The sequence below is a fragment of the Ranitomeya variabilis genome, chromosome 1, assembly GCF_051348905.1.
Source record: "Ranitomeya variabilis isolate aRanVar5 chromosome 1, aRanVar5.hap1, whole genome shotgun sequence".
NCBI lineage: Eukaryota > Metazoa > Chordata > Amphibia > Anura > Dendrobatidae > Ranitomeya > Ranitomeya variabilis.
Window position 1 is genome coordinate 35,072,081 of NC_135232.1, and position 11,912 is coordinate 35,083,992.

General features: G+C 49.8%; 1 protein-coding gene across 3 annotated transcripts; it reads left to right on the forward strand.

Annotated features, from left to right (window-relative positions):
* Positions 1–3,975: 3,975 nt before the first annotated feature.
* ELAC1 (elaC ribonuclease Z 1) lies at positions 3,976–9,797 on the forward strand. Of its 3 annotated transcripts, none has more exons than XM_077282114.1 (4): positions 3,976–4,281; positions 5,848–6,051; positions 7,650–8,114; positions 9,247–9,797. In XM_077282114.1, exons 2-4 carry the CDS (start codon positions 5,895–5,897, stop codon positions 9,714–9,716), a joined length of 1,092 nt encoding a protein of 363 aa, XP_077138229.1. In that variant the 5' UTR covers positions 3,976–4,281; positions 5,848–5,894; the 3' UTR covers positions 9,717–9,797. The 3 variants fall into 3 exon arrangements, with proteins under 3 accessions (XP_077138229.1, XP_077138247.1, XP_077138238.1); XM_077282132.1 differs by having other exon boundaries at positions 4,141–4,195; XM_077282123.1 differs by having other exon boundaries at positions 4,207–4,446.
* Positions 9,798–11,912: the final 2,115 nt, after the last annotated feature.

Genomic DNA, 11,912 nt, shown 5'->3' on the forward strand with positions numbered 1-11,912 from the left:
CAGTGATATAATACAGCCAGCAGAGGGCGCAGTGATATAATACAGCCAGCAGAGGGCGCAGTGATGTAATACAGCCAGCAGAGGGCGCAGTGATATAATACAGCCAGCAGAGGGCGCAGTGATATAATACAGCCAGCAGAGGGCGCAGTGATATAATACAGCCAGCAGAGGGCACAGTGATATAATACAGCCAGCAGAGGGCGCAGTGATGTAATACAGCCAGCAGAGGGCGCAGTGATGTAATACAGCCAGCAGAGGGCGCAGTGATATAATACAGCCAGCAGAGGGCGCAGTGATATAATACAGCCAGCAGAGGACGCAGTGATATAATACAGCCAGCAGAGGGCACAGTGATATAATACAGCCAGCAGAGGGCGCAGTGATGTAATACAGCCAGCAGAGGGCGCAGTGATGTAATACAGCCAGCAGAGGGCGCAGTGATGTAATACAGCCAGCAGAGGGCGCAGTGATATAATACAGCCAGCAGAGGGAGCAGTGATATAATACAGCCAGCAGAGGGCGCAGTGATATAATACAGCCAGCAGAGGGAGCAGTGATGTAATTAAGCCAGCAGAGGGCGCAGTGATGTAATACAGCCAGCAGAGGGCGCAGTGATATAATACAGCCAGCAGAGGGCGCAGTGATATAATACAGCCAGCAGAGGGCGCAGTGATATAATACAGCCAGCAGAGGGAGCAGTGATGTAATTAAGCCAGCAGAGGGCGCAGTGATGTAATACAGCCAGCAGAGGGCGCAGTGATGTAATACAGCCAGCAGAGGGAGCAGTGATGTAATACAGCCAGCAGAGGGCGCAGTGATGTAATACAGCCAGCAGAGGGCGCAGTGATATAATACAGCCAGCAGAGGGCGTAGTGATATAATACAGCCAGCAGAGGGCGCAGTGATGTAATACAGCCAGCAGAGCGCGCAGTGATATAATACAGCCAGCAGAGGGCGCAGTGATATAATACAGCCAGCAGAGGGCGCAGTGATGTAATACAGCCAGCAGAGGGCGCAGTGATGTAATACAGCCAGCAGAGCGCGCAGTGATGTAATACAGCCAGCAGAGGGCGCAGTGATATAATACAGCCAGCAGAGGGAGCAGTGATGTAATACAGCCAGCAGAGGGCGCAGTGATGTAATACAGCCAGCAGAGGGCGCAGTGATGTAATACAGCCAGCAGAGGGCGCAGTGATGTAATACAGCCAGCAGAGGGCGCAGTGATATAATACAGCCAGCAGAGGGCGTAGTGATATAATACAGCCAGCAGAGGGCGCAGTGATGTAATACAGCCAGCAGAGCGCGCAGTGATATAATACAGCCAGCAGAGGGCGCAGTGATATAATACAGCCAGCAGAGGGCGCAGTGATATAATACAGCCAGCAGAGGGCGCAGTGATATAATACAGCCAGCAGAGGGCGCAGTGATATAATACAGCCAGCAGAGGGCGCAGTGATATAATACAGCCAGCAGAGGGAGCAGTGATATAATACAGCCAGCAGAGGGCGCAGTGATGTAATACAGCCAGCAGAGGGCGCAGTGATGTAATACAGCCAGCAGAGGGCGCAGTGATATAATACAGCCAGCAGAGGGCGCAGTGATATAATACAGCCAGCAGAGGGCGCAGTGATATAATACAGCCAGCAGAGGACGCAGTGATGTAATACAGCCAGCAGAGGACGCAGTGATGTAATACAGCCAGCAGAGCGCGCAGTGATATAATACAGCCAGCAGAGGGCGCAGTGATATAATACAGCCAGCAGAGGGCGCAGTGATATAATACAGCCAGCAGAGGGCGCAGTGATATAATACAGCCAGCAGAGGGCGCAGTGATATAATACAGCCAGCAGAGGGCGCAGTGATATAATACAGCCAGCAGAGGACGCAGTGATATAATACAGCCAGCAGAGGACGCAGTGATATAATACAGCCAGCAGAGGACGCAGTGATGTAATACAGCCAGCAGAGGGCGCAGTGATATAATACAGCCAGAAGAGCGCGCAGTGATATAATACAGCCAGCAGAGGGCGCAGTGATATAATACAGCCAGCAGAGGACGCAGTGATATAATACAGCCAGCAGAGGGCGCAGTGATATAATACAGCCAGCAGAGGGCGCAGTGATATAATACAGCCAGCAGAGGACGCAGTGATATAATACAGCCAGCAGAGGACGCAGTGATGTAATACAGCCAGCAGAGGACGCAGTGATGTAATACAGCCAGCAGAGGACGCAGTGATGTAATACAGCCAGCAGAGGACGCAGTGATATAATACAGCCAGCAGAGGACGCAGTGATATAATACAGCCAGCAGAGGACGCAGTGATGTAATACAGCCAGCACAGGACGCAGTGATATAATACAGCCAGCAGAGGACGCAGTGATATAATACAGCCAGCAGAGGGCGCAGTGATATAATACAGCCAGCAGAGGGCGCAGTGATATAATACAGCCAGCAGAGGGCGCAGTGATATAATACAGCCAGCAGAGGACGCAGTGATGTAATACAGCCAGCAGAGGACGCAGTGATATAATACAGCCAGCAGAGGGCGCAGTGATATAATACAGCCAGCAGAGGGAGCAGTGATGTAATACAGCCAGCAGAGGGCGCAGTGATGTAATACAGCCAGCAGAGGGCGCAGTGATGTAATACAGCCAGCAGAGGGCGCAGTGATGTAATACAGCCAGCAGAGGGCGCAGTGATATAATACAGCCAGCAGAGGGCGTAGTGATATAATACAGCCAGCAGAGGGCGCAGTGATGTAATACAGCCAGCAGAGCGCGCAGTGATATAATACAGCCAGCAGAGGGCGCAGTGATATAATACAGCCAGCAGAGGGCGCAGTGATATAATACAGCCAGCAGAGGGCGCAGTGATATAATACAGCCAGCAGAGGGCGCAGTGATATAATACAGCCAGCAGAGGACGCAGTGATGTAATACAGCCAGCAGAGGACGCAGTGATGTAATACAGCCAGCAGAGCGCGCAGTGATATAATACAGCCAGCAGAGGGCGCAGTGATATAATACAGCCAGCAGAGGGCGCAGTGATATAATACAGCCAGCAGAGGGCGCAGTGATATAATACAGCCAGCAGAGGGCGCAGTGATATAATACAGCCAGCAGAGGGCGCAGTGATATAATACAGCCAGCAGAGGACGCAGTGATATAATACAGCCAGCAGAGGACGCAGTGATATAATACAGCCAGCAGAGGACGCAGTGATGTAATACAGCCAGCAGAGGGCGCAGTGATATAATACAGCCAGAAGAGCGCGCAGTGATATAATACAGCCAGCAGAGGGCGCAGTGATATAATACAGCCAGCAGAGGACGCAGTGATATAATACAGCCAGCAGAGGGCGCAGTGATATAATACAGCCAGCAGAGGGCGCAGTGATATAATACAGCCAGCAGAGGACGCAGTGATATAATACAGCCAGCAGAGGACGCAGTGATGTAATACAGCCAGCAGAGGACGCAGTGATGTAATACAGCCAGCAGAGGACGCAGTGATGTAATACAGCCAGCAGAGGACGCAGTGATATAATACAGCCAGCAGAGGACGCAGTGATATAATACAGCCAGCAGAGGACGCAGTGATGTAATACAGCCAGCAGAGGACGCAGTGATATAATACAGCCAGCAGAGGACGCAGTGATATAATACAGCCAGCAGAGGGCGCAGTGATATAATACAGCCAGCAGAGGGCGCAGTGATATAATACAGCCAGCAGAGGGCGCAGTGATATAATACAGCCAGCAGAGGACGCAGTGATGTAATACAGCCAGCAGAGGACGCAGTGATATAATACAGCCAGCAGAGGACGCAGTGATATAATACAGCCAGCAGAGGGCGCAGTGATATAATACAGCCAGCAGAGGGCGCAGTGATATAATACAGCCAGCAGAGGACGCAGTGATATAATACAGCCAGCAGAGGCGCAGTGATGTAATACAGCCAGCAGAGGGCGCAGTGATATAATACAGCCAGCAGAGGACGCAGTGATGTAATACAGCCAGCAGAGGGCGCAGTGATATAATACAGCCAGCAGAGGACGCAGTGATATAATACAGCCAGCAGAGGGCGCAGTGATATAATACAGCCAGCAGAGGGCGCAGTGACAGATTCGTTGTAGTTTTTCTGTTCCGTCGCTGCCATCTTTGTGCTCCTGTCTCCAGGCTGTGTGACTTCCGGTGGGTGCAGCAATGGCCGTGGCTTTGGCAGTGGAGTAGTAAGATGTCTGCCTTCCGGCCCCGGGTGTTTCCTGCACGTGTCTGAGGTACGGGGCCGGCTGCCGGCAGTGGAGGCCTCCTGTTAGGTCCTCTCTGCTCTGGGATTTCCTGACATTGACGCTTTTTTGTAATATACTTTTTATAAATTTTTTATCTCTGCTTGCTGTCAGTGGATACAAACCAGTGAGAGGAAACCTGGCCACAGACAGCAGGTGAGGCGCCGTGACCCTGGTCGTGTGATCGGTGTCCCCCGGACACGTAGATGGCCGCCGCGGTCTTCTGCGTCTCCTCTCCACCCGCCGTAGCCCCCATTACACGTCCTGTGTTGGGGGAGCAGAATCCCGAAGGATGAGAAGCCCCTAAATAAATATTTATAAAGGGGCTTCGCATCTGTGACCTGTTGTCATGGGTCTGACCTCTGTCGCCCCCACAAGTCCTGTGAATGAGGGTCCGGACCACGCGGAGCGTCGAGAGCGAAACATGGAGCAACATTGTGGGAAATCGATTGTTTACAGCTCCAGTGCAGAAGTCTGCGTATCCATGGTTACAGGCTACCCAGCAGCCCCCACATGACTCTTCTGTCATGACTACGGGGTCAGACCACCGACCGCTTCGTAGTCTGTTACCATGGATACGCACACATCTGCCTCGGAGCTGTATACACAGAATGGCTGAAGATTCTTGTATATAAAGTTTCGGACCTTTATCCCCTTCATATCAATGGGGTCCGGAGACCTCTCACTGATCACTCAAAAGAAGAAGTGGGGAGCAGAGTCCTGGAGGGGATCACAGGGCGCGGTTTACTGTCTTTAATGGTGCAATGTAGGGTGGGCTCCGTTTTGACACCTAGCGTCCCCCCACAGTGTGTTTCCGCAGTGCTGATAGGCTGCCATTGCCCTCAGTCCTCCCCGCCGGGGGTCAGATACCTGTCCGGGGCCAAACAATAAAGGGACAAGTAGCGTTTTACTAGATGAAGACCCCCGACGTTTGCATCTCTCCCCCTCGTTTTTCAAATACAAACAAAAAAATTAAAATAATGTTTTTCTATATCTTTGTTTCCCAAAAAAATCGATCTATGAAAATCTAAAATAATTTATCCCATAAAGTAAATGCTGGAAAGAAAAACAAAAAAACCTAAAAGTCAGAATTATTTTTCTCGTCGCTGCATCTCCACCAAAACTTGTAAGAAGGGATTAAAACCTCGTACGGTCCCCAAAATGTCAGCGGTGCACCCTCCAGCTCCCCGCACAGCAGAAGCCCTGATCGAGAGAGAAATCCCCGGTCTCAGAACCTGGAGACATAAACCGCCATTTATTTACCGTATTGATTTTTTTTGCAAAGTTAAAAAAAAAATGTCTCCTGGAATATCTAAGATTTCTTGGCTCCTGGTACAATGGTGGAATCACTTTTTGTACCGTTTCATCTCACTTGGATTTTTTCCCTGTTTTCTGCTATATTGTAATGTGAACGTGGCCGCTCCAATCCACAGCTCGTCCCGTAGAGAACCAGCCTGACACGGCTCGTGGAGGAAAGGGAGGAGAACACCAGGCTGAGCTCTGCTCACATGCAGGACCCAGCGCCATTTTATCTGTGTCCTTGTCTTCTGTCTGCAGGTTCCCGGGTGCGGATTGTCTGGCGGTGAAGCTGTGTGCCGGCCGCCATGTCTATGGATGTCACGTTTCTGGGGACGGGGTCCGCGTATCCTTCTCCCTGCAGAGGGGCCTCGGCCGTCGTCTTCCGGACAGAAGGGGAGTGCTGGCTGTTTGATTGTGGGGAGGGCACCCAGACTCAGTTCATGAAGAGCGCCCTGAAGGCAGGTAAGAATGTGCCCCCAGAACAATGGATGAATAGCCGGCAGACAGTCCGTGCAGGAGCCTCGGAAAGCTGTGTGACCTCATCATCATAGTGGTCCCAACACTAGATACATGGGTGAGGGCTTTCCATTTCCTAGGACCCCCAGCAAGGGGTGGCGCAGAGAGTCCTTTAGTGGCTGACACCCCCAGTAGACGTGCACATGTTTTCAGAGAGGAATTTCGAGGGGTCGTGCAGATTTCCCGCTGAGATGTAATTTATTGAGCTGCTATTTTGATCACATGTATAGTCTCTAATGGCGAAATATAAGAATAATCCCCCGGCCGGAGCCGCCTGTCGCCCATTACATGTTATCGTGTGCAGACACATCGGCTGTCAACAGCTCTGCGATGCCCGGCAGCTGCGGATCCAGTGACAGCGCCTCGCAGGAGGATTATTGTGGATTACTCCGGGTCTCACGTTCCTTCCTGGATGATAAATTTATTTCTCAGAGCGTCGTCACCATTACATTCTCCAGTGTGATGTTAGTGCTGGGTGTGAAAGGGGAACTTGCTTTTTTAGGAAGCTTTTGATTATTGGGGGTCCAGGTGGCAAGACCCTCTCCAGCCGCCGGAGCAGAAACGCTCAGCCGAGGGCCGCTCTTGGTGCATATAATAGAAAGTGTGTGAGCCTCGGAGGAGAGCGGCGCAGGGGCCCGAGTCACATTGTTAGCAGATCACACACAGTTTTGCTCCTTTCTCCGCTCGTGATACTCGGCCTGGAGTCTGCTGGATGATGGAGATCAGTCACAGAGATGAGAGGCGATGAGGCCACGAGCAGTCACAGGGGTCACCAGATCGGTGCAATGTTTCTTCCTGATTCGGTCATTCAGCTGACCTAGGGAGAGCCAGTGAATCCCGTCACTGGTAGCGTTAATCTTCATTGTAATTATTGCGGGGGTCTTGGCACCCAGACCTTCATCGATTTAGTTTTTCTCACAGGTCTCTGACATGTTGAAAGTTTTCTAAAAGCGCAGATACACTTTACAGGTCTAATCCCAACACATGAAGTTCTCACTTATCCATAGGACGGGTGATAACTGTGAATCGGTGAGGTCCCAGTGGAAATGCCGCTCATGTTCACCACCGCTTCACTAATTTTCTGTCAGACTGGTTGAAAAAGCCGAACTCCATGATTGGGTGCATCTGGACGTTACTTAGAAAGTGAATGAAGTGGTGGCACTCGCTTAGTGGTGGCGCTCGCTTCAGCGGTGTTTACTAGAGGACAATTTTCGGGATCAGTTCGGTTCTTAGTGGTTAGACCCCCATGTATCCACAAATTATCACCTATCCTGTGTCTCTCGCCTCTTCTTTTGTCAGTAAAGCTGATTGGTCTCCTGATCCCTCATTACCTAGACCTGTGCCTTGGTGATGGGCAATATGGCTGCCCTTATCGATCAGTACTTGTCCTTAGCTCTCCCAGACCTGTGACGTGCAGGGTAATAATGTAGAGCTGTATGATGACTACAATACAACCCCTATATATATTATTCCGACTTTCTTCTTATCACCCAGCCACAGTAGTTTTCCGTATGGAGTGACATGTTCATCCTCATTATGTGCAGGCAGAATCACCAAGATCTTCATCACTCACCTCCATGGTGACCACATGTTTGGCCTCCCCGGGTTCCTCTGCACGCTCAGCCTCCAGTGCGGCACTACTCCCACTAATCAGCACGTGGACATCTATGGCCCTGTGGGTCTGAGGACCTTTATCCGGATGAGTCTGGAGGTTTCTCATTCTCAGCTCGTTTTCTCATACACCGTCCATGAATTGTTGCCTTCAGAAGACCAGTGCCCGGCAGAGGAGTTCAGAGACTTCTCCACGTATACTGGAGACTGCGGCCACCTTCCTCCGGAAGCTCGGACTATTTCCGCTGAACCCACTGATGGGACCTACCATCTCCTCGATAACCAGCAGTTCACAGTAAAGGCATTTAAGCTCTATCATCGCATCCCGTCGTTCGGGTTTGTGATTGCAGAGAAGGATCGACCCGGGAAGCTGAACGTCACTAAACTACGAGAACTTGGTAAGTTGCTGTCACAGTTTGGGGTTGCCCACTTGGGACACCCTCCATTTTTATTGTGCGGGGACTATGGTGACTGAGCTGATTCTGGAGTTGCCTCTTTCATGATTATGATGCCACCCGCTACTACTTCTAGTGACAATATGGGGATGCAACTTCCTCCACAGCGCTTGTACTTGGATTTTCTGTGGACTTCAACACAGAGAGTGACAGGAGTGGGTGCAGCTTTTAGCGTCACGCTGTCCACTTCTCTCAAGCTTAGAAAGAAAGGAGCCTTGGAGGAAGTTGCATAAAGGGGTTGTCTTATTTTTCTTCAGGAGCGCACTGCTCCCCTTCCTCCTGGACACCCGTTTGCCAGGGCGCGGTGTGCTTCTGAAGATTGACAGTTTGGACCAGCACAAGGCCCATCGCCGGTCCGTACATCGCAGTCTGTACTCACGACATGAAACAGATCGGCCCAAAACCAATAGTAGTGCCAGGTTGGGTACTGAAACAGAAGTGTGCACATAACCTGTGACTTTTGGTAGAGTTCTAATAAGATGCAAATCGTGGTGTTATCCCATATGTAAATGTGGCAACGATGGGCATCATGAGCCCAGAAAATGATCAGGCTTTCATGTGCCGCCCCCATGCTCTTGATTGGCTGCTCCTTCGTTCATGTGCCCGGTGCTGAAGTTGTGCGCATGCTCAGTAGATCTCGGGTGGAGCATGCGCAGTACTCTTAGCTTTGGTCATGTGCAGCGACTCTGCTATACGGCCAGAAAATGGCATCTCCTAGAGGACGGAGAATATTAGGCATGAGCCATTCTTGGACTCTACGGTGCATGCGTGAGATTTCAGCTCTGAAGAGAATTGCCCACAGACAGGCTCAGGCCACAATTCACTGAAGATTGAGCACTTGCTGGTGTCGGGAGCATCCACCAGACATTTGCCACCTCAGTTGCACTCTAAAATATGTTTTCCCAATTATTTGTCTCTGAAAGTTACGTTTACACTAATATTTAGTCTCTACTGGGCAGGAAGACGCCATCATACTCCCATAACGAATTGTCCCCTCTGGAATAAAAGAAATAACCTAAAAGCTTTTGGTCAGAGTTCCCCTTTAGAGATTTGTGATGTTGCTTTATTTCCACAGGTGTTCAGCCTGGACCACTGTATGGAAAGCTGAAGCTTGGTTCTGCTGTGACCCTTGAGAGCGGTCAGACCATATCTCCGAGTGACGTATTGGGAGACCCCGTTCCTGGAAGAAAGGTCTGCATCTTGGGAGACTGTTCAGGGATGGCCGCCTCAGGAGCGGCACGGCTCTGTCAGGATGCCGACCTTCTTGTTCATGAAGCCACATTAGATGACAGCCAGATGGAGAAAGCCAAGGACCACGGGCACAGCACTCCAAAGATGGCCGCTGAATTTGCTAACTTGTGCAGAGCCAAGAAGTTGGTCCTGACTCACTTCAGTCAGAGGTACAAGTCCTCGGGGTTAGCCGGTGAGGGGGATGAAGACGTGACTGCCCTGAAAACTCAAGCAGAAAGCGTCCTGATGGGTCAAAACGTGATTTTAGCCGAGGACTTTTTAACCATTACCATTCCAATAAACAAGCTGTCATAGGCAGCGTACTTCTATTTTATGTATTTTATTGGTGGCTCTGTATTTATATTATCGTGAATCATAAAGATATCAGACTGTTATTACTTTGATTGTATGTGTGTGATTTTACTTATTGGTCATCTCCAGTTATTTGTGTGGTCTGACGTCTTCAGCGAGATAGACTGTCACACGTGGAGTCTGTGTCCCCTGCAGTAGTAGCTTTCTTTGTTCTTCTTAACATTGTTACACACCCGGCCCTGGTCTGGGCTGTGCTCCACCCGTCCCTGGTCTGGGCTGTGCTCCCCACCTGTCCCTGGTCTGGGCTGTGCTCTCCCCACCTGTCCCTGGTCTGGGCTGTGCTCTCCCCACCCGGCTCTGGTCTGGGCTGTGCTTTACCCGGACGATGGTCTGGTGTGCTTCCATGTTATGAACTGCCAGGGCCTATTTAAAGGCATCTAAGACACACATCCGGGCCTTACTGTAGAATCTGAGACTGACCAGCAACAACTCGGCTGCAGAACGTCTCCTGTAGACCATCGGCTTCTACTAACTCCCGGAGTTCTGTCGGCTACCCGTCCTCTGTGTCCTTCTGCAGTTTCCAGGACGTCTTCTTGGCTGTGTGCAGCTTTCTTGGTTGCTGACTTTTTTGCTACTCTATAGTGTTATCTGCTACCTGCTTGTCTGCGGTTTACGGACGACTTCCACCTTCTTGCCTGCGGTATCCTGATGGCCTCTGCCTCTTCAGCTTGCTTAGCTGTTCACAATAACAGTAATTTCCACCAGGGGTGCACAAACTTTTACATGCCACTGTATATGTAACTACGTTAGTGGACATAATACATTTTATATCCCTGATCTGCTCCTCACCAGATGGGAATTGTAGTCGCCAGGAGTCGCTGGTTATAGGACACAGTTGGTACGTAACCAGCAGAAGCTGTGGGTACATACCTTCGACTTTCTTGCACTTCTGGGGTACAACATAAAGGAGTCTTTAGAACATATTCCTAGATCTGCTTCTATGGCAAAAATAATGGGACATGATGGGGTTGAAAACAGCAGTTTTTTAGCTGCAGGGTCAATACAACTATCATACAGACCTCCTCACAGTAGTGTATTGTGCACTTTCATAGGAGAGGTAACAGATGGGAGAATCTGAGTGATTATATGCAGACACAGGCTTGGAGGACTTCTGTGACCTGAAAACCATAGTAGTCCCGTGCTAGATAGACTGTACCTCTCTTGTCAGGTGACTTTTCAGAATAAGCATTCCTGTGTGGGTATAGGTGCGCTAACACTATTAGATGACCCGTGTCCTGCATTTTTCAGTGTTTTCTCCTCTGCAGGTTCCATCTCTAATTTTCAGCTGCCTCTGACCTGATGGGTAAAGACTAGCTGCCATTCACAGCACACACAGACATTAGAGATTCCTGCTCTCCTGTCTCTATATCGCACATGTTCAGAGGTAGCAACAACAGCATGGAAGATATTATACAGCGGTACTAAGCAGTGTAGCTGTGAGTCAAGATTTGGCTGAGTTTAAAACACTAGAAAGTAGTAGCACTATCTGTCTCTGTGTCTCACTCTTATTGAGCCGGCAGTACGTCTTTTCTTAAGAAAAACAAATTTTGGCACTTTTTCTGAGCTCTTATGAAGTGGCAGGACAAGGAGAAGTGGCTCATAACTGGAGAAAGAAGCCGGTTTATCTGATGGGGTATATTACAATGTATCTTACATTTGCTTTTACTGTAGGATTAGGCACTTTTTCTTGAAATAATTGGGTTGACTGTTGAAAAATCATCTTTTAAACGTATAAAATAGCAGGCTAGCATTAATGTCCGCGCTGGTCCCACTCCCGGTTTGGGGGTGACACAGGAGAGCGTACTTCTGTTGGCATGTAACCAGTGTTGTGTATGGAGGGGCGGGATGACTGCTCATATCAGTAGCCCAGCCAGCTGCCTTCTGTCGTGACGTCATATTAGTTGGCATCTGTCCATACTTGGACCATAAATGTTATAAGAATGAAGCCGGCTTAAGAGTTGTTGAAAGTATTTGAAACTAACTTCTGGCCAACGCTAGCGCAGCTTGTATCACCGATAGATTTGGAGCATCCTCAGACTGCCTGGTTTACGCTATGTACTATACAGGACTAGGAAATGTGTTTTACCTCGCTGCTTATGGCTAATTCTTAGGGTACATACCCAAGTTGTGTCTTTGCTG